Here is a 23,292-nt window from a genome sequence, read left to right as displayed (position 1 = left end):
AGAAGTCCTACTGAGTGGCAAACCTGAGGCTTGTTGGTAAATGAGGAGAAAAGTCACTCCCCATGGTGTAGATGACTCCTTCCTTCTGCTGAGCATGGTGGCACAAGAGTTGGTGTTGTTAGTGTTGATGTGTTCATGTGTTACTGTTCCCATAAAATACTACAGCGATGCCTTGTCCTTCCAGAGCTCATTGTTGTTCTCCCCTGGAGAACAGCAGTATTAGCTGAGGTTTGGCAATTGTGCTTACAGCAGTATATCCTGACTAGTACTGAGTGAGCACAGCAGTATTCATGTTTAAACAGCTTAGTGACAAATATTGTGTGCTGCAAAAACACAAGGAAGGAGCCTGAGCCAAAATAAGCTGCCTGTCTTCCAGTTCTCCATCAAAGTCAGCCCCTGCAGTGTAAGTGTAGGGACACCATCTTTTCCTAGAAAGGATTACAATGCTGAAAGGTGTCCCAAAGAAAGGAGACAACTCTCCTCTACACATTCTTCAAGATTAAAAATATTTAACTTTTTTTTTTTTTTTGGTTATGTGGATTTTCAGCACTATTGCTCTGAGTGCAAATGTTTCTACTACATTTGTGCTATACGTCCAAACTTCATTAAACTTTGGGCGAGTGATCTGAGACATATTTAATTTCTCTGACTTCTCTGAAGTAAATTTTAATTTTCACTGATATTAGTAAAGATGAGGCCAGGGTTAAACCTTATAAATTATTTCTAAGTAATGGATCAGCATTCCCTGAGTTTTGATGAAGATGTATCTTTATGATAAACCATCTTTCATTGATAATGCTTAAATGAAGTTTCTGCTTCAGTTTCACGAAAGAGTGGAAGTGCTCAGTTGTTATGTAAATGACTAGGACATATGTGACTTCATGACATAGCTCATGACTTGGTGGGTACAGCACTCTCTATTGATGATTATGATGTAGTTCTCTTTTTTAATGTTTGTGCCCAATCATGTTCCCATTTTAGTGAACTTTAGTTTTGCTATTGACTACAGGAGTAGAAAGGAGAGGTCTATTATTATTTCACTTGTTAACTTTAGGGAAGTCACTTCCAAATTATTAGTTATCAGATTATCATTAGTACAATATTGTCTTTAATGCCTCCTGTGTTATATAGAAACAAAACCATAGTTTAGGGGATAAAAATCAAACAACAGAGGAGAAGTGGTAGGGTACAGCTCTTAAAATCATCTCTCAGTTTTCTATAACCATGTTTTTAATGCAGTTTGAAGTGCAGTTAATCTAATTAATTTAGTCTTCAGAACTGGTTTAAACTGACTTTTTATCTCTCTCCTACAGGAGTCAAATGGAGCTGATGTTCTCTTGCTCTTTAGCTTCTCAGATACTCATTGCTGATTTTCAGCTATCCCATAACATTGATGATGTATCAGTGTAGAGCTCTTGAGGTGAGCAGTGGGTATCACTGAGAAAAAGTGCTGTGTTCTACCCAAGGCCAAACACGCACTGCACATCCCTTCTAATGGGTGAACTCAGAGATGTTTGCTGAGGACATTTTGGTTTATTCTGTCATTCGTTATCCTGCTTAGAATTTACTTTCAGACTTTAGAAGCTAATTTACATTCTTGTGGCTTATTGTTGGTTACCTGTCTTTATATGTTTTGATTCAGATTCAGATTCTATTCATAGACAAACTTCTCGTGAGCTATCATCATCTGAGTATACTGATAGTAGGGTCTACTTGTTGGATTGGGCACTGGCTGGAAATGTACCAGGTTTGTCAGTGGTATGGTTTTCAGATGAGTTTAAGGAGTTTTTCTGACTCTTTGTAACTCCAGAGATCTTTTTGAAACAATCATAATTAATCGAAGTTGTCATTCTTGAACCAGTGGACAAGTTGCCACAATCATCTGTTTGAATCCAACTCATCAACAGCCAAATTGGCCAAAAGTGTGAGCTGTCCCCTCCTAATAGCTGGCTCCATATTTTGGATGCGTGCCTTCCAGAAAAGTGATGTTTGGATCATTTGAGAGTTTCTTGGTGAACTTATCTGTTGGGAAAAGATGCCAAAGACGTGAAGGGTCTTGGGTGGATTTATCTGGTGAAAGCCCCTTAGCTGGGGCCTCGTGCTGAAACTCTTCAGCTTGGACTCCCCTCGCCTAACTTTTAAGCATACATTAGAGGCTCATAAGCAGGAGGCTACTGATCCTAAATGTCTTCTGAAGTCAGTGGAGAAGCTAGAAGGGTCAGTCTGACTAAAAACTCTCTGCTGAATGCACAGGAAGCCTTGGACATTCATTTGTACAGCACAGGCCTGTTGTATCAGCACACGTCCAAAACCATCAGTGGATATTTACCGTTCCTTTTAAAGCTTAAAATTAGGATGGAGCAGCAGAACAGTATTGTGTTAGTAAAGAAAAGCACTACAAATCTGAAGACAAAAACAAAACACAAAACCCTTCCTATTTTTACAAGAACATAGGGAATAAGCACTTCTTCCAGGTTCTCTGCTAGCCTCTTTGTGCTTCTAAATATGGATTTTCACTGTATCATGTAGGATATATATGCACACATTACCACTAAACATTAAACCAGTGTGTTGCTATAGACAGTTCCTGGAGGAAAATCAGGGTGTTTGGTGTAGCACCACTTGTATCAGTTGTGTAGAGTTGGGTCATACATGCATATATCTATTGATTTTAAAGAGTTTTTCCCAAACTGTGCAAAACAATATCCCCTGAAAATCCATGATACTGTGTTAGATAATAATACCACAATTTCATCTTATAATCACAATGTAAGTTCTTTCATGAGTGGGGGTAAGAACACATGGTTTTGTTAGCCCAAACCCTAAGGACTATCTTTAACAGTTTTCAGAAACTCAGTTTCATCAAAGGTGGACACCTACTATACATTAGTTATTATAACTGCTTGTTATTCCCCTACCCTGAGAAACAGAGCAGTTGCTGTTTCAAGAGATCACAAGAAAAGGGATGATACTAAAAGGATAATACCCCCAAAAATGTGTTTTAAATCTTTTAGTTCTACTAGGTATAATAGGAGTAATAGCATACAGTAAAAATACGAAATACTATGCTGTATTGGATTCATGAAGATATTTTATTTTCAAGAGAAACTGTTCAGCTACAGGTATTGACCACTGCTCAAATAAGGAGAAACTAGGCTGGCATGAAGATTTCTAAAATTAAATTGTCTGAACATGAGCCACACTTCATGACAAGCACATTTGACCAGCACAGAATGAGCTATGTAGCAGTCAAGGTATGTATGTCATGTACACCACTTACAGTAAATTGTCAAGTTATAAAGTCATCTCAGATTTTACAACTGTTGAATGCAGTGGCACTTTTACATACTGGGATTAAGGGACAATGTATTGATGGCATATACTGCCAGAAAATAATCCCATCCAAATAAACAAAAAACAACCAACAATGTGTTAGGATTTGGATCAAGAGAGATGATTAGTGTGAATAGTGATACTATATGTAGCTATGCAGAGCTCAAGAATTGAACTTTGAAGGGGCAGAAATGCTAAGATGCTTAAAAGGAAAGAAAGAGTATCATTAAAAATAAGGAATGTTCACATTTCTGAGAGCTGGGGAGCTAGAATCATTGACCCACACTCTTCAGGGTGTTCAGCTTTCTGATACTAATTATTAGAGCTACAAATTCTTAAATAGTAATTAATTGCATCCATAAAAGTGAAAATAGTATAATTAGATATGTTTCAATTTGATAGAGGTACTTTTAATTTGCTCTGTTACCATCAGTAGGAACAGATGCTTGTTCTTGCTATCTGTTTGGAGCTAAAATAACTGATCTCTAGTGCCTACTGAATTGAATGTTGCAAGGTTGATTATCACAACTCATCATATCAGAAAAGAAAACCTCACTGTACATGAAAAGCATCAAGTTTAACTAGCCAACCAGAGTAACACCAACAACTTTTCCTTCCGCATTGCAGAATACAAGAAAAACATCAAGGTCACGCTTGGGATCTGAAATCTTTCAGGTTGTTCCAAGACCTTCTTTATTCAGACACAACCTTGCACATAATACTTAATTTTTTTCTGGAATAAGGAAGTTGCCCCTTAGTTGGAGTGTGTAGTCCTCATGAAATGACCTTCACCAGTACTGCAGTTATACCTTAGAAATAATTCTTCTAGGAGATAAGAATAGCAATGGGCTTCCCCACATTCAGAATTATGTGACGTTTATTTCCTCATCTTCGCTGTATTTGACTTCTTTTGAAGGTAAATCTAAGCTTATTTTTTGTCTACCTTCAAAAGAAGAATGAACAAGGTTTTTAAATTTGTTTTTAAAAAATGAAGATACTCATAATATGTAAATCTGCATCATGCACTTTTGTGAGTATGCTATAAAATAATGACTTCTGTATAGATAATTTATTCAACTTGTTACTGAGGAATCTTTTTTTTTTTTTAATTAATGTGAGTTAAGATGAAAATAGGGTTCTTTTCCTAAAAACAGGTGGAAAAAAATCTGTTTCAAATAGCTGCTTTTTTGTGCGGAAAAATAATTTAATATATAAACTAAGATAGTTTCAAAATAATAGATTTATTTTCTGAATACCATAGTAAAAGTGTTCCATGATGCATTTATTGATCTGAAAGAAAAATAGATTTTCTGTTCACTCTTTTGAAATGGGCTTTGTAGAACAGAAAAATAAAACGTGTTTTCTTGGAATTTACTGCGTAAGGTCATAGTTCAATGCAAACTTTATGAGAAACAGTGGAAGAAAAAGAGAAATTGAAAATAGAATTTCCCAAGGAGTTCACATCTTTTATTGTGCATGATTTGTACTTTTGCTGTTTGTACTGGAAAGCAAGAGGTAGAAACAAGGAACAAGATGTTTTGTCTTACCCTAGAAGCTCAAAGCCCTCCACAGCACGTGGTGGCGTCCCACAGTAAGAAATCCTGTCTGGCATCCCTACTGAGGGAAAATACCATTCCCTGGTAGTAATGTCTCTCAAAGTAAGACTGTAGATTTAGAAAATCCATTTTTAAATATTTTCAAAGATTTAGTAGCAACACCTAACAACTTCACAAATCCTTTTACAATGTACTCTTAAACAGACATTATAAAGAGCAGCTGGCTTTCTAAGTTTGAATAAAATACAGGGAGTGAATAAGAATATTAGTGTTTTTTCAGTTGAAAAGTTATTATTGCAGGCATTGCAGAACCTTTCAAGGTACACTGTGTATGATTTAAGAGAGTTCTTCAGCTCTCTATGGTAGTAAGTACAAGCTGCCTAATGAAAGTAATCCATAAAAGTTTATTCATAATGTTAATAAAATCAACTGGTATAGGAGCAGGTTCTGTTGTTGATAGCAGAAATGTTGTCTGTTATGCCAGAAGTGGGGTGTTACCAGGATTTCTGAAAGTTTGTTTGAATGATGTGCAGTACAAATAGATGTGTTGATGTCACAGTTGAACAAACTATCCCAAATCTCAATAATATTTCCACTGCTGCTCCCATCAGTTGGACTGTCAGCAGGAATAACAGATTTTCTAGTGCCAGACAAAAATTCAGCTGTAACGTCTGACTGTTTAGCAGACCTACACAAGCCAACAGACTACAGTTCTCTAGCTATATAATCCATCCCTTTGAAGAACTGCAAAAATCAGACATTTCCCAGAAAAGACTTTGTTCCTCTGAAGACCATAAGAAACCATGTTCTATAAAGGTTTTCTAGTAGTATAAAGCATTATGCATATAATTAGGTGTACCTTTATTTTCTTAGTAACATCAAATGTCTCTATCTGGATCTCATTAGCAGATGATTTTTATAAATCTGTACGGAAATAATGTTCACGCATACATGATTTTCTCATAGGGATGCCCTAATGCTTGTCTTCTTTCTTCACATAGTTCTCTTGTGCACATATATTAATTTTCGTGTAAAACCTGTTGTTTATAGTTATAATAAAGATTTATGGCCATGTAAACAACTTTGTGCATTCGGAATCAAAGTCTAAACTTCCAAAAGCGGCAAAAGTTTGTCATCATGTTTTAGTTTATATCTTCACCTGAAAGAGTGGAAATCCGTAAAAGAACACTGAATTCTAAACTATGTACCAAAAAAAAAGACCTTAGACTTTATTATTTATTTATTAGCTTGACATGTTCCTAATTAACCAAAATAAAATTCTGGACTTCCTACCACCACAATCTATCACTCATTTATTGTCAGATTTTCAAATTTTCATTCTCAAACATTGTTTCATAGCAGTTTGCTGTCTTCTTTCCTATCTGTTAGGAAAACTACTATGGCTTTTTAGTTTTAAAAGCATGAAAGATATTGGGATATATTGCAGTGATATTTGCTAAGACATTAACATGTTTTATGAATAAAATCCCAGTGTCTTCTAGAGTTTTATGGCTGGGACTAATTCTTGCCTTAAAAAAACAACCAACCAAACAAGCAAACAAAATACAAAAAACTTGAGGCAGTAATGTGGAATCCAGAACGATACATAACTGATTTTCCTTCTTTTCATCTTTTTACTTTTTGACCACTGAAAATCAGATTCCTTCAGGCACTTGGCTAACCCCTGAAAGGTCTATACTTCCAAATGCCTGAATACCCATAATTTCACAATTTGTAATTTTCCAGGAATTATGTGGAATATAATTTAAGTGTTTATGATATCGGCATTAGCAACATCTTTTCTGATTTTTTTTACAAGTCTCTTCTGCAATCTTCCATGCCTAATTTGACACAAAGTATTCACACTTCTCTGTCAATAGCTTTTATCTCTGAAGTCTATTGTTAACATTTTGAAAGCTACTCTTGCCAAAGATAATGAAAAAAAAAGGTGTTTTATTTGCTCAAATTCTGTATTGGCAATGAAATTTATACAGTGGGGCTTAATGCAGGGTCAAAGTTCTTAAAAGAAAGTACCCTGCAGACTTAACAAGGAATTCACCAACAGCAGGAAAGTGACCCAATTCGTGCCACAATTACCAGGCAATGAGTGACATACCCTTGTGGAGGGAACACCCACTATATCGGTCCCTGTCACAGGATAAGAGCACAAATGTCCAATTATCAAATCCTTACATTGCATCGTAGGTAGCTCTGGATATGACACAGCTTATTTTAAAGAAAAGTCTTCAGGTATCTGTCTCAGCCTGCAGCTATTGTGCTGCATTTCTTCTCTGGGTACTTCTTGCTGGTTCCAGTGGTCCTCTCACAATTAACCGACTAAATAAACAAATAAAAATCCTTCCTACCTGCAGTCCTTAGCGAGAACTACTGTCATTCCCATCTCTGAGTTTTACTTTTCTGTTCAACTCCAATATGAATTAATCTTTACAATGCATAAATTATCTTTGGGCTGTTCAGTCACAAAACCAAAAGAACAAATAGAAAATGCAGTCTGTGTTTAATCAAAAGCTCCTGAATGCATATTGAATCTTAAAAAAAAAATAAAAATAAAAGGTATTTCACAGGATATATGCATCTGGAATCTAATAATCCTGCTAACCACCAGGCAGGAGCTTATCTAGCTTACCTAATGCATATGTCTCAAGTTTAGAAAACATCAAAATCAAAAGAATTATTGACTGAATGCATATTTTTTCCATAAAGGACATTCTTATCTCTTTCTAAGTGCATTGTAAATCTCAAGTTCAGGAATTCATTGCCTCTGTTTTACACTATAAATATAAAATATATTGGCCTAAGAATTATGTGGTGTTACAGAATGTGGGCACTACAACCTAGTGTACATTCCCTTAAGACTGCTTTTCACAATTTTATGTTTTGCTTCTTCAGCAAAAATCAAAAGGTATCAAACAACATCATGAATCCCAAAGTATAATAGAAACTAAAAAATATGGATCAGGCATTTTTCTAAGGGTTTCTTTTGATACGACTCAAATTCACCTAGTTTCAGTGGACACTAGGTTGAACTATAAATAATCTATTATTTCTGCTACTATGAGTAGATACTGATGATGCACAATGATTGCAAAACTTCCTTTTAGTTTACATGAATTAAACACTTAGAAATGAAACTATTACTTCTATGAGGAAGTACGGCTAAGTGCTTTTTGCTTTCTACTAAAACTTGGCTGGAAAATACTGGAGATAATAAAACCACAGTGTTTCTTCCAAACAGTGTCTAGTTTTTCTCTCTGTGTGCAGGTAACTTTCCAAATAATGTTGCAGTCTCACAATTCAGCAATTGGTAAATACCTGGCTTTCATAGAATCAAAGAATAATTGGCACTGGGAGGGACCTCTGGAGATCATCTTGTCCAACCCCCTGCTAAAATAGGTTTACCTAGACCAGGTTGGACATAATCGTGTCTAGACAGGTTTTGAATATCTTCAGAGGAGACTCCACAACTTTTCTGGGCTGCCCGTTCCAGTGTTCTGTTTCCCACACAGTAAAGAAGTTTTTCCTCACATTCAGATGGAACTTCCTGTGTTTCAGTTTGTGCCCATTGACCCTTGTTCTGTCACTGGGCAGCACTGAAAAGAATCTGGCTCTGTCCTCTCAACACCTGCCCTTAATCCCCTCTCAATTGTCTTCTTCCCTCACTGTAGAGCATTTAGCATCTTTGCTAGTGGTCTTTGAATTGATTAACATCAAGATCTTCTTCAGGATCACATTTGCCAACAACCTGCTTATTAATGCAGTTTGAAACTATTACCCCTGAAAAACATTTTCAGGAATCTGGAATTCATTCTTTTGCTTTTTCAGGTTTTTTTTAAAGCGATACATCAGAGAAATTGCTGGTATCGCACACTTAGAAAGGGGAAAAAACCTTTCTTCCGCATGACCGTTGGCAAGAAGGAACTTATGCCATTGTGGTTTATGTTGTTATTATGAGAATTATCATAAACACTTGAAGCTTCGGGCTTTGTAGTAGATCTAAAATCACTTTACTTGAAAATTATGTTTATTATTCTCTTCAGCTGGGAATTCAGTAGATCAAGACAAATGTGGTGTTTCTCTGCTTAATGCATTTAGTAATTTGACAAGATAGGTATAATTTCCCATACATTTCAGTTCTTCACAGTAATAGTCTTCCAGTGTAATTTGGCAAACAAACAAAAGAGCTAATTAAGCATTGTTGAATTTTTCCAAGGCAAAGTGTATACAAGGTCATACCAAGGGCTCAGCTGAAGTTTAGTAAAGATTAGCAGTCTGTTTCTGCAGGAGGGATCCCTCCAGTTACTGTAATGTATGACAGCCTGGCATTCCACAACAAGCTGTTGTACAGAGCAGAATCACAGAACAAATTTTCAGTAGAATGTCTAATAAAAGGGCTTTATATATTAAAGACATTTTTCTCTTTATATTTTGTTGCATTTGGAACAGATAAACACAATAAGACACTATTTGCTTCCATACACTTGGAAAATGATTGTAGGAGTAGGTCATTATGTAAAAAAAGGACTAGGTTATTCCCATGCCTTTCATTTACACTGTAAATCCTTGTGGCAAAGACACACTTTTGCTTTTGGATTTACCTCATGCAAAAGGAACCAATCTGTGAATTCAAATATAAATGAGGTAAATACTTATGAAAATGTTTGGATAGTGCCGTGCCATGTTTGCCGTTAACTTACAAAAAAAGGGCAATAATTTAGATATTTATTATATGTGTGTAAGTTTGGAGCATTGAAACCTGTGAGCACAGTCTGTGAGCAGGTATTGGACCATGCAGGGACTAAGACCTTTACTTCTACTTTCCTGACCATCGTATAGACTGTACAGGAACAGTACTAGTGCAATATTATCCTCGTGATGCTTCTAAAGACTGTAAAATATAGATTATTTACCATGCAACATGAAGTGTTCTTTAAAATGTGTCTATGGTGCTGAGCACAGAACGTGTTTCTGAGTTTTTCCTGTCATAATTCTGGGAGTTTTAACTAACATTCATACTCCTATGCTGACAAGTAAAATAATTTACCTCTTTCTCTTTTTCATAACTACATGGATTTAGCAACAAAAGAAACATTGAGGGAGTACCTTTCCTGTTTTTGAAAGTAGCAGAGCTGGACAGAAACTGTGAAGGCTCAGTGCTTCTAAGAAGAAATATTTTCAAAGTCAAACTGTGCACCTTGTTCCCAAATAAGCACTGAAATGTTGTAAATCTGTAATTGGATCCTGAGATTAAAAAGAGACATGTAAATTCCTAGTTGTTCTACCTGTACAAAGTGGTGTGGAGCTTTCCAACCCCAGAGCTCTTCTAGAATCAATAATTCTATACTTTTTTACTCATAATGGGAATCTTGTCTGAACACTATATGAACTGACCATTTCTCCAATCAGGACTAGCAGTCAACATAAAAATTCCATGTTATTTATTGTTCCCCATAATCATATAAGCAGTACTTCAAAAATAGTTTATTGCTATGAAATTAACACACACTTTTTTTCATTCATTGTAAAGATTTCTTAGGTGTCTGTATACCCTCAGGTGCCTTAAACTCAGTTAAAAGGAAAACACTCTTTCAAAGACTATTTATGTAAACAGCACCTAATTCCTCTCCTGGAATATAGTACCATCATATAACGCAACAATGAGCATGGAAAGCCTGCACTGAAGTATAGTGAATCACCATATTTCTCCTGTAGAACAGAAGAAACAAACTGCAAAGGCAAAGGGTCTCTTTTAAAAAATAATAATAAAAAGAAGATAGACAATATAGATTAAATATTTCTAAACTGTACAAGCTATCCATCTTGAAGCTATAAATCCAAACAAAGTGGTGGCTCACTGAATGACCTTAATATTGGTTTTGAGAGCAGATTGATGAATGATGCAAGTAATAGTCATGAAATCAAAGGTCAAGATCAGTCCAGATTTTGCAGACCAAGATCCTTTAATTTCTGAGGTACCTTCACGTTGTGTGACAGCACTTGCTTGAGTGGACTGGTCATGGTTACTTGCAAGCTACTCGTTTTGTGTCTTCCACAGCAACAATAGATTACATTTGTCATAAGTATGCATAGTGCAAATATTTCTTGCTGGTTTTGATCCTGAAAAATCTAAAAGTATCGTGTTCTTTCATTATGGAATTCAAAGATTATTTTTTCATAGGTTACCATGGTAACAAAATGGTAACTGTGTTTCTATTTTTATTTTGCATTAATAAAAGGCTTAGTATTGTACACAGTAGCAAGTGTGTCCTATTAAGCCTTGATACTGCATAACAAGAGGTGTTGTGTTTCTGTAGAAATATGAGGCTTGGAATGAATCCTTTGTTTTAAGTCTTGAATCACCATAGGTTTCACGTCTGTTTTTCTGTCTATACGAATGTAGTTAAAGACTAAATCTATTAAGAAGTGTAACTCTACATTAGGTTAAAAGCAAGGAAAAAGAAATTTTGCCTATGATCTATAACATTTCAATATATAGATCTCAATGTTCAGACCTTGACGGGTGTTTAAGATGCTCTAGTAACTGTGTCCAAGTCTGTAAATCTGCACATTGCAAACTCTATGGTGCTTACAGAAGACTATAAAGGATTATAGAAGTATTATTAGCAAGAACTCAGTTCCTCCAGGGCAAAGGAGTAAAAGAGGCAATAACCATTGATTATTCCATTAGCCAGGGAATTGCTTTAACCATTTCCAAAATCTCAGATCTCCTAGGCTGAGAGAATGAGAACAGATGCAGGAGGGAAATGGGACTCAGTAAGATTTTATCTAGAGGAATAAAGTTCTGCTGGGGATGGAAACAAACTGCTGTACCTGGGGTAAGAGTCACCCTGAACTCAGGCAACTATTGGTCATGGTTTGCTCTTTTTTCTGTTTTTTGAAGGAAGTGACTATTCCACCTCTAATAGATGTACAACCCTCAGTATACAATACAGTACAGAGCTCTTAGAGCAGATTCCCTGAGGATTATGAGAAAAGAGGCGGAATATTCCATGTTACCATGACAGTGTTATCTCCTGGCATTGTAGGATAGACGTAGCAGGTATAGGTGACCAAATTTTGCAATTTTGCAATCATCCCTCATGAGTGACTGCTGAATATCTATGTGTTTAAAACAAAATACAGTGTAGTAACACTTAATAGCATAGAATAATTGAAAATTTAGATTGTAGGGGAGCTCACTAGATCATCTGGTCCAGCTTTCCACTCAAAGCAGGGCTTACCTCCACATTTTGTGTAACTTGTGTTTTTGTCTGATTGATAAACTTCTGATGATCCTAGTTTGGCTACCTAAAAAAATATTGAAGAAACAGTAAACTAGAGATACTCATCTAATATGCCGGCTTCTTTCCTGTGCCATGTCTGGGAATATCACAGCCTTGATTTGCTGAAGTGTTTTATGAGGAAGATACAGTTCCTGTCAATAGGAATTTTTCACTTTGAGAGTGAAAATTTTCTCAGGAGGGAGCATGCAGATCAAACATCTGATGTCTGTGCTGTTAGCAGAGCTCCCAGGAGTTCAGAGGTTCGGTGGAATCCCTGTGGTTCTACACAGTTCTCTCAAAGGGGTGGAGATCATTGGGGATGCTGCTGCATCGCCAGGGGTCAGATGATCCATAGGAAGTAAATTCAGCATGTTTATGGACAATCCAAGTGTCTGAGTGCTTTAACCACACCATCTCTGAAACACAGTAGTAATCACAGAATCACAGATTCTCAGAATGGGTCAGGTTGGAAGGGACCACAGTGAGTCATCTGGTCCAACCTCCCTGCTCAGGCAGAGTCCTCCTAGAGCACATGGAAAGGGATTGCATCCAGATGGTTTATGAATATTTTCAGGGAGAGAGACTCCATGACAAAGGTCAATCTGTTCCAGTATGTGGTCACTTAGACAATAAAGAACTTCTTCCTCATGTTCAAGTGGAACTTCCTGTGCATCAGTTTCTGCCCATTGCCTCATGTCCTAGTGGTTGGTACCACTGAGAAGAGCCTGGACCACCCTCTTGGCATCCCCCTTTCTGACATCTATACACATAATGAACTCCCCTCTCAGTCATCTCCTCTCAAGGCTGAACACGCCAAACTCCCTCAGCCCTTCCTCTTAAGAGGGGTGCTCCAGTCCCCCAAGTCACTCTTGTTACCCTTCGTTGCACTCACTCCAGGAGCTCCACATCTCTCTTGTACTGCCCAGGTACTTGAACCTAAAACTACCCAGAACTGCACACAGTACTTCAGATGAGCACAGTACTCCAGGTAATAATCCTAAAGTACCCATCTCTGCAAATACAAAATTCACAGAAATGAACAACCATATGAGTTTTCATTTTAAATGTTGAGATGAGAAGGGAGTAGGAATCAGAGAAATTAGGGAAAGAGTCTTATAGACTTATCAAAATACATTCCCATGTTAGCTACCAAAATACTAACTTCACAGGTTCATTCAGTCCTTGCCATAGATATTCAGGCTGTCTGTGAGAAGAAAAATGTCTCTATGGCAAGCATTTGAGTTAACCTATCTAAGGCACTTTTATGTCTCTGTGTGTCCAACTAGCAGCAAGGAGGCTGGACAGCTCTGAAGGCCATCCAGTGCTTTGGCAAAGCTGAGCACTGGCCAGTGGTAATCACTGATAGCACACTAATCCTATCATTGATACTGAGAGAACCTTGGCACTGCTAATGTTCTCTTTGCGGCACAGAGGTCTCCATTAGATCTAGATATAGAGTGGGATTCAATATGAGATTAGAACAGCTGCATTTGGTAAGTGCAAAGAATGATTTTGTGCATTTAGGGCAAGGCAAGGGAGAGTTGCAATACGATGTTTAAAGTGGTGGATTAGTAACTGAGGAAGAAACAATGTCTTTTGCACAATTATAATGTTAAACTTTTGTCCAGAAAGCGGAAGATCTGATTTCTAGCCGCTACCTAGTCTTTAAACCAAACACTGCATATGTGATTTAATCAGTACAGTATTGATAAAGAATTGATTGACTAAGATGTTTCAAACACTCTGACACTGAGGAGAACCTAAAAATCTCTCATTTCCAAATGGACTTTTGAGACTTATTTAGTGGTTTCAATGAAAGCAGGGACAGCCTGACAATGACAGAGTAGACCATTAGGAAATCAGGTCAGTTTCAGATGCTTCCCTTCTAACATCCCTTCTGTATCCCATAATTTCTGCTAACTCAGCCAAGTCACTTCTCAGCATGTATGAAATATTGACTGTCAGCATTTACAGAGTTCTGTCATCCAGAGATGACAATAGAGGCAATAACTAAATATGAACACCTTTGCAGTTTGACAACATGATTAGCAGGTGATTTTAATCCCACAGGCCCTAAACCCTAAGCATTTGCCAAGTCCACTTACGGCTCTGAAACAAGCAATGTGGATATAACCCTTAGAGATTTACTTATAGAATTATTATTTTGTTTACTAAATAAACATCTAAAATATCATAAAGTAGATTAATTGTAGACAAGACTGTGTTTTGTGTTACCTCTGAATACCTAATGTCACTGAGGGCCTTTCTAGTGATGTAAGAAGAACAACAGTATGACAGGTTTTCATTAGTGAGGATAAATGCTATGGATCCAAGTAATGACTGGCATGATCATAAACATACATCTCATATACCTCTGTCAGCTTCAACAAACGTAGCTATACTGTTTTGAAAGAGCTACATAATATGTTGTGTAAATGGTTTACTTTGTAAATTTTCCAAATATTTCAAAAAGAGCATTCCATATTTAGGCCATGTGCTTGACAGTATGTCTTTCATCTTATTAATAGGCACCACAAGGCCACATAAGGAGGGAGAAGTTCCTGGTGTGGACTATATTTTCATCACTGTTGAAGATTTTATGGAATTGGAGAAAAGTGGTGCTCTCTTAGAAAGCGGGACATATGAAGGTAAGCAGATTTCTACTGCTAAATTTGTATCGTGTCTCCATTGTATGCTTTTCTAATTTGTTGGAATTGCACTGGGACATCCTGTTACAAATGTGTCACTGCTACTGTTACCAGAAATTTGTGAATAGCCGTATGGCCATTATGAAAATATTTTCGTATGTAAAAGCTAAATGGGTTCATTCTAATTTTAATGTATTATAGTGGTTAAGAGAAACATGATAATACATCCCTTACAGAGATAGGAACACTAGTCCTTTACACCAAGTGATTGAAGACATTTCCACATGCTTGTTTAACACAGGGCAAACACACTCTACAACTCACAGTCAGTAATCAAAGGCTGACACTTTTTCCTTTGCATGTGTGACTCTACAAATAGCTATCTATATCAGAGGTTGAAACCTCACTGCCTAAAGTAAAAGAGGAAGGATTTGCTATGTCATGTCTTATGGGTTTTGTAAAGTTACTGAAAAGAACTTGTTACTTTTGTAATATGACAGAGGGATAGGAACTGTCCTAATGGCTGTATTAGAAGATGCCTGCCTATGGGGCAAAGAGCCAGCAGCTTATTGCAGAACACTGCTTCCCAGGAGAACTGATGATTCATCTGATTTTAAAACTATTCCAAAACACAGCTGTCCTGAAAGTGAAACTACTGTAAATAGGAGTGCAGTTACATAGAAGAGTATTTTAATAAAACCAGAATAGTGATACACTATCTTAAACCAGATGTTTCTTTAGAAATACACTAATATTTAAAATAGCTGAGTAATGGATAATGGTTTTTTACTGTAATATGCAAAATTACAGGGAACACCTGTTATATGAAAAATATGACCCACACATATGAGACTCATACACTGGGTGAGTGGAAAGAAAAGCAGCCCCATATTTCTGCCTTGTAGAAAAAGAAGCAATGAAGACCTTTTTTGTCCTGACTTTGTCCCTGTCAAGGAAAGAATCTGAAGATAAATAAGAAGCTATTCACCCCAAAAAAATCATTAGCTGAGTTATAAATAGCAGCAAAGAAGGTAATCCTTCTAATCAGCACAAAGTATCCATTGCAAATTAAATAAATTTTTATTAAGAGTTATATCAATACAGAACTTGTAACAAAGATTTACATTAACAAAGGTCAAATAAAGGAAAGTGTATAATCTTTTACCTTTTGACTTTTTTCACCACTGTCTGACGTGATGGTACAACTTACCTAAACATTAATACAACATCACAATTTTACATTTATTGGAGATTTTATCAGACTTTAAATAACAAGTCTTTCTTGAAGTGTCTTTTTGTTACCTTAGGTGTTTGAAGCTAACATTAGAGGAACTTAAGTGTAGCACCAAGTCTGTCATTGCTTGACCATGTAATTTCATTAGTTTGTAGCAAGGTTGTAGAGATTGAACTGCTAGGTTTAATTAATTCACAATGCTCTTCTGTCTCTCAAGGCATACTGTGTCTTTTAATACCAGCTACCAGAACTTAGTTGACAGCAAGGTGAAATATTAGTTGCAGAAGTCTGCATAACTCCTCAAATCAGCTGAGGACCCAGCTAAACATAAAGAAAAAATAGACTCAACAGACCAGTTCTGCCTAAAGCCTGTCTTTGATTTCCACATTTCTTAATCGTCAGATGTGCATTCTGACAAATAACAGATAATATGTTATCTGTCTATGCATTATGGCAAATAACAGGTAACACCTTCAAAAATATAAATAGTTTACAGATACTGTTTCTCCTGTTCCCGTGCAACTACTTTTGGACATTACCTTACAAAGTTATACCCTCAGTTTCCCGATTAATTCTTGACTGTAGCATGTTCCTCTGGAAAGAATTTTGCTAATCATCCCATCATAAGTTTTCCTGAGCACATTAAGTTTGCAGTGATTAAGTTTACTGGTGACAATTATACCTAGCAGAGCAGAGAAATTTTCAATTTCCCTCATAAGGAGAAGATGATTTTTGAATTCTTCCATAGATCAAGCAACTTATGTGAGCATGCATATTCTGGGAGATGAATTTTGTCTCCTTATCAAGACTGGTTATCAGATCTCTGAAACAAATCAGCCTTCTTTTTAATGATTCTCAGTGTTAATAGATTGGTTTTCAGATTTCTTTTTTTCTTGTCTTAAAAAAAAAAACATTCTGTATTTAGCTAAGTTTCTATAGTGTAGCTGAATCAGTCTATGCTGATTGTCTAACTACAATCCCTATGTACCAGTTAGTCTCTACCAGCAAATTTTTTTTAAAGAAGGGATTTCTCATTTAGTTGAGATAAAGAGACAGACTGTGTACATGTGTTGTTTTTCACCACTTCTTGACTAGAAGGTTTTGTTCAGTCAACTTACCTTCTACTGGGTGAATTTCAAAGCAAACTAGAAAGTTCCAGGTAAACCAGAGGAGAAGGAGATCAGGTGGAGACTTACCTGACGCTGAGTGTTTGTATTGTTCATTGTAGTACTTGGCATTGTCGGGAGGGGGGTTATTTTCTCATAGTAATGACAAACCTAGTGAAAACATTCAGAAACATTTTGTTCTAATGCAAGCAAATAATAGTTGCGATTCCAGCCTGGGCAGGACATAATCCAAAAGTGAAAGCAGTATTTATTCTTAGAAAAATATAGTTCTATAGTTCCTCCTTTTTTTTTAAGCACACATTATTTTTTGAGTTTTAAATAGATCTTTAAGTTATAAAAATGTCTGAATTAAAAATAGGATACTGTGTGACCTCCTTACTACTTCAGGCTCTTTGTCTACCATTTTAGTGACAACTGTGAATGACTGTTGTATTCCAGAGTACTGTAAAAAAGCAATAGTATGTTCATGATAAAAATTCTACAAATCTTCTACTTTTATCAGTTTTTCAAATATGAAAACATTTCATTTCAGCAGGACTATTTCATTATTAATTGACCTTTTCTACTCATGTCTTTTTGAGCAACTGCTAGGGAAAAAAGCTATCTTTATAGATATGAATTATTTTAAACATACATAATGATACATAAACAGTTGCTACATGTTTTTCAGCTTACCTGTGGCAAAGTTCTCTGTCAACCTAGGTAACAGTATTCAATGCAGAACAAGAGGAAGAATACAAGGGCCAGTTTTACTCTCACTCAGATTAACAGTCCAAGTCACATTAACTTCAGTGACATTGTCATTGAGATTTGAATTTGTAGTAAAATTACAAATTTCATTATAAACATTTATGTAAAATTAAAAATTTATTATACACCAGCACCTTGCTATTTGGGGTGGGGGGTGTTTGCCTGAAGCACACCAGACTCATTTATTTGGAAGTCCTTGTATAATAACACAGCCAAATCCTAAAGGTTTCACTTTGTTTCCTTTCTAGCAGAATTTCAATTTCCTGTACTGATTAAAGGAATCCTGGTTTGGTTCAAAGTGATAACTTCATTGGAGATAAAACACCAGCACAGCTGAATATCCAACACAGATATTGGGATAATAAAATAACCATGATTCTGTAAGCAGAGGAGGAGGTGTTCCTGTGCAGAATGAAAACCACTGTCATGCAGACTCATGTAACACAGGAAGACATGCCCCAGCAAAATAATCCACGTTCCTTTCCTAATGAAGATCATAGATGGTCTTTAAATTGACGCAATGTGTCAATCTATAAAATACAGAAGAACAAAAGCTGTGATGAGCAGACAAATTGTGTGTGTACGTGTGTGCTGTCTTTTACAACTTCTCCAATAGGAGGCTTCTTTCAGCGTACTGTCATCTCTCTGATATGTCAAACTTCTATGGAGACTTCATGGGTCACTGATATCAAGTGTTGTTCCCATCTCCTTATTAGATCAGCAAAATTTCTTAGTCAGTGCAGCATATCAGTAGACCGAAAATGTACTTGAACTGTATGTTGCTTAAGAATGCCAATGCTCGTAAACAGAAATGTAACAGCTTCAGTATTATTTCCAAAACCCAGATATGTTATGGTACGTGATTTAAGGTTATGGTAAGACATCATTATGAAGTGCTAATAATGTAACAGTGTAAGAGCAACGCATGCCATGGGTAGAATTGCCTTTTAAAAGTAACATATGCAGTAGCAGTACTAGAAAAAATGAGAAATGTTCAGTGTATAAGTGCTGTAAGAAAAAGAAATATGGTTGTTGGTAATCCATAAGGACATAAATGTATTTCAAATGCGCAAAAGCAATAGGGATTTTGGCAGCGTGGAGCTCTATAGCAAATGCAAACACAAAATAAGCTTGTTCATAACTGTTAAAGATGTGGCAAAAATAAGAAGATAAATTTATTCAACCAGTACACCTATGAATAATGTACTAACTCTTTTTTCCTATCAAATTTTTGTTTGCCTCAGAAGATATCCATAACAGTTGTTTTGTAAAAGACATTTTGTTTGCTATTAATATAATAATAGTTCTTAATTTACCCCATGAAAAGCAATTATTTTAGTTATTGTGCCATTAATTTTGTCAAAAATCCACTTTTTATTATTTGTTTGATTGTTTGGAATTGTCTCAAATTCATTCACTGGTGAAAATTCAAAGCTCACTGAAGCTATTTAACCACTTACATGATCGTGGACTTTCCTTGGCCCCACTGAGGTTCATGGTAAATTTCCAGCTGGCTTAAATGAAAACAGAATTGCGCCCATATTTTTTTTACTGATGGAGTATTATTTGGCAGAAGACTGAGTGTTAGCTGGAATTTCCTTAATATTCCACAAATCTGTAATTGTTAAGCCTTTAAAAAACAGGTTGAATACATCCCATGGGTGAAATCTTAGTGTTCTGTGTTACTGGTTTATTTGAGGACACAAAACTTCTAGTTGTTTTAGGCACAGTTTTAATGGCTCAGCTTACATGTTTTCAGTTTAGTCATTATTATGATGAGCTCCATTAGGAAGGAGAGTGTGGGTTGAAGGCAGTGTTTTGCCTGAGACTCTTCCAGCACGCTGGCACATAGGCAACACTGGGAGGTGCTCCGATTCCATTCACCTGGAAGCAGTCCTTATACTGTCTCCTCAAGAAGACATTAAGTTTTACATAGGCTTTCATTTCATCTGTCAAGCCAAATTTAGCCTAAAACCTAAATGATCTAAACGATTCTGTTCAGCTAATGCATTTTCAATTAACATTTCATTTTAATATCTGTAAATTTAAAACAACTACTCCATCTAGGCAATGGAGATTTTAATTACTGCTTTGTGATAAAAATGGTTTTATAAAGAGCTGGTGTTTGATTCCAGTCATTTTGATTCCATTCTTCCTCGTAAAAATTGTAAGGTATTCAAAATTCCACCCACTCACTATATGCAGCATTCCCTTGTGTGCCGGACATCCTGAGCACTCTACAGCAGATGGATATAAGGGAAATTAATCAACATAAAGATAATAAAATGTTACCCTCCTATGACCTAAGCACAGTAGTTAATGAAATATTCTGATTTAAAATGGAAAACAAAGGAATCATGGGGATAGATGTATAGAGATAAAAATAGAAAGAGTCCTTCAAAAGCCGTGTCTTTTAACAGCAGAAAGTGTTTTCAAGGGCACAGAAGAATGAAATGGGATACTTGATAAGTAAGATCATATTCCTGTTGAAAGTGCCTCTTGAACTGGTAAATCTCATATAATATAATGTCCACTTTTCACCACCATATTCAGTGAACATGTAACTGTGGATATTTCAACATCTAGGTCAACAAATAGGAGAAGAAATCTTAAATACAGTCAGTGACTTCATGACCTGATTGGGTTCTTTTACCTGTCCTGTATTAGTAAGAATTTATGGGCTTTTTTGTGTTTCCTCCTTTACTCTTGGGGCAGAGACAGGAGTTGAATCTCATCGTTAAATATGAAATGTGAAGTGTGTAAATGGCCAGATGCTCAAAAATGCAATGCCAGTGAATTTATTGAAATAAGGAATCCTGTCTACATTTGTTAATGCATTTTAAGTCGTAAAATATCGCATTTTCTTCTTTTTTTAAAGTTTATTTAATTAATTTCTCATTTTTTCATGGAAGTGATAAGGAATCAAAATTGAAGAAATATTTTTTTCCTTTCTGTATGAAAATCAGCTGCTTTTAAAAGTTACACTATTGCAGTGCAAAGGGTGACTTTCATAACTTCTACAATGCCTTTTTTAACTTCCTGAAATGTGGGATTAGTGTGGCAGAACATATACTTTCTGTCTGTTCTGAGGCTGTATAAATTCTCATTATTTTGATAATTGATATTCCTGGCGTGTGGTTGCTTCTATCGTAGGAAATCAGGCCTCTGTCTTCACTATCATCCAGAGACAGGAACAGGAACACAGGTGACATCAAAACTCTTTGTGAGTGATGCTGCTTGCTTCCTGCTGCCAGGGTTGTCAGGTGAGAGTAGTTGCTCACAGTCCTGTTGTAGTCCTCTCACTCCTGCAGCTTAAGCTCTTCTCTCTTTTCTGCAACAAGGCTCATGGTAAGAGGGTGCCCTCCCCTGTGTGGGTCCCATGGCAGGTCACCATCCTCCATAACAGACTGGTGACACTTCAGCAAAGCTGCTGGAAAGCTTACAGACACCTGAGGCTGCAGAACATGTCAACAGACAAATACTATTATTTCATAAAAATTGAAGATGTGGTCAGTTTTGATCTACTGCAAAAATGTGATTAATAAGAAAAGATGACATCCAGATGTACATCATAATCTACCATTTAAAGGGGTCACCTGGGCCATGTGTGTCAGTATAGGTCAAACCCACTCCCGTGGGCATCCAGGTAATAGAAGCTTATGTGACAATAGTTTTATGTGTGAAATTAGAAGAGTAGGGCCATTCTACCTTTAAACATCCTGACAGAATCCTGATTCAGGATGTAATGATTTGATGGCTCCTTCCTCCGGTGCACTTCCAGATGAATCAGGGATTGATCACTGTCTTCCCCACGGCTTCTAACAGGGTTCAACTGAAAGAAAACCCAACAGTCATTGAAATTGTCTCTCTCTCCAGGAACATTCAATGGCTGCATCCCCTGCCCAGCAGATGGCCATGGATACACTTGATCTGTGTGTGTGTTTGGTAGGCTGTGACTGGGATGCACTTGACTGAGGTGTGGTGCAGTCAGCATCTAGACTGAGCTTCCTGTCTGACCTGTCAGACGTCTCTGCTGCTACCCAGGTAGAGGGTACCAGGAGGCCAGAGCAGTGTTTCTGACCATCCCAGGGTGATGGCTGGTGCTCTTTCTGAGTCAATGTCCAGTGCTTCTTTCAACCACTTGTGTCAAGCACAAGGTCTGAGACTAAGCCACTGTCACATGTCACAGAACCACAGAAAAAGCATGTGCCTCAGAGTATTGCCCAAATGACAATACTCTTGAACTCTGTCAGGCTTGGTGCATGACCACTTCTCTGGGAAACCTGTTCTAGTGCCCAGCCACCCTCTGGCTGAAGAACCTTTTTCTGATGTCTAGCCTAAACCTGCCCTGAAACAACTTCAGGCCACTCCCTTGGGCCCTGTCACTGGTCACCACAGAGAAGAGATCAGTGTCTGCTCCTCCTTGTCTTCTCACAAGGAAGTTGTAGACTACAACGAGGTCTCCCCTCAGTCTCCTCTCCTCCAGACTGAACAGACCAAGTGACCTCAGCTGCTCCTCATACAGCTTCCCCTTGAGGCCCTCCACCATCTTCGTTGCCCCCCTTTGGACAGTCTCTAACGGCTTAGTATATTTCTTATATTGTGGTGCCCAAAACTGCCACAATATTCAAGGTGAGGCTGCCCCAGTGCTGAGCAGAGTGGGACAATCCCCTCCCTCGCCCGGCTGGCGATGCTTTGCCTGATGCCCCCCAGGACATGGTTGGCCCTCCTGGCTGCCCAGGCACAGCTGACTCATGTCCAAGTGTCTATCGACCAGGACCTCCAGGTCCCTTTCCACAGCACTGCTTTCCAGCTTCTCATTCCCCAGTTCGTACAGACATGCGGGGTTGCCCCATCCTAGGTGCAAAATCCGACACTTTCCTATGTTGAGCTTCATGTGGTTGGTTATTGCCCAGTCCTCTAATTTGTCAAGGTCTCTCTGCAGGGCCTCCCTGCTACAGGTTGGTAGAACCCGTAATTGCACTGGCTGGTGCTGTGCAGCTCAGCAGAAGTGTGCATGGACATTCAGTTCATCTGATATGTGATTTGTTGAGATTCTGTGGCTACCACAAGCAGAAACTAAATTGTCAGCTCAGAGTTGCTTCAAATGTTATCAGCTAGTAATTTTCCCAAGAAAATCAGCAGGATGTGTGTTCCCCAGGAAGACAACACTTTTCTTTGCTCATGTGTGTTCCCAGGATGTAGAACAGGACCAGATGCAACAGTGCACAAATTATCGGGGTCTGAGTGCTCCAGAAACCCTGTCTGCTCAAACAGGCTCACTGAAACAACTGTCAGTGTACTTTATTTTGTATGAAAACTAGATCAGCACTAAGAGAATCT

At 37.3% G+C, this 23,292-nt stretch overlaps 1 protein-coding gene across 14 annotated transcripts in view; it reads left to right on the top strand.

Moving 5' to 3' along the window:
- Nucleotides 1-23,292, top strand: part of MAGI2 (membrane associated guanylate kinase, WW and PDZ domain containing 2) — a 721,543-nt gene that overhangs the window by 413,567 nt on the left and 284,684 nt on the right. For all 14 annotated transcript variants that reach the window (XM_027639978.1, XM_027639968.1, XM_027639970.1 and 11 more), the window contains one exon: nucleotides 14,719-14,838. In XM_027639978.1, the coding sequence (XP_027495779.1) occupies nucleotides 14,719-14,838 (120 nt within the window). The remainder of the gene's footprint in view (nucleotides 1-14,718; nucleotides 14,839-23,292) is intronic.

Source organism: Corapipo altera, unplaced genomic scaffold (genome assembly GCF_003945725.1).
Source record: "Corapipo altera isolate COAL_440 unplaced genomic scaffold, ASM394572v1 1b, whole genome shotgun sequence".
Lineage (NCBI taxonomy): Eukaryota > Metazoa > Chordata > Aves > Passeriformes > Pipridae > Corapipo > Corapipo altera.
The sequence above is the reverse complement of the archived record's forward strand: the minus strand, read 5'-3'. Positions and strand labels throughout refer to the sequence as shown.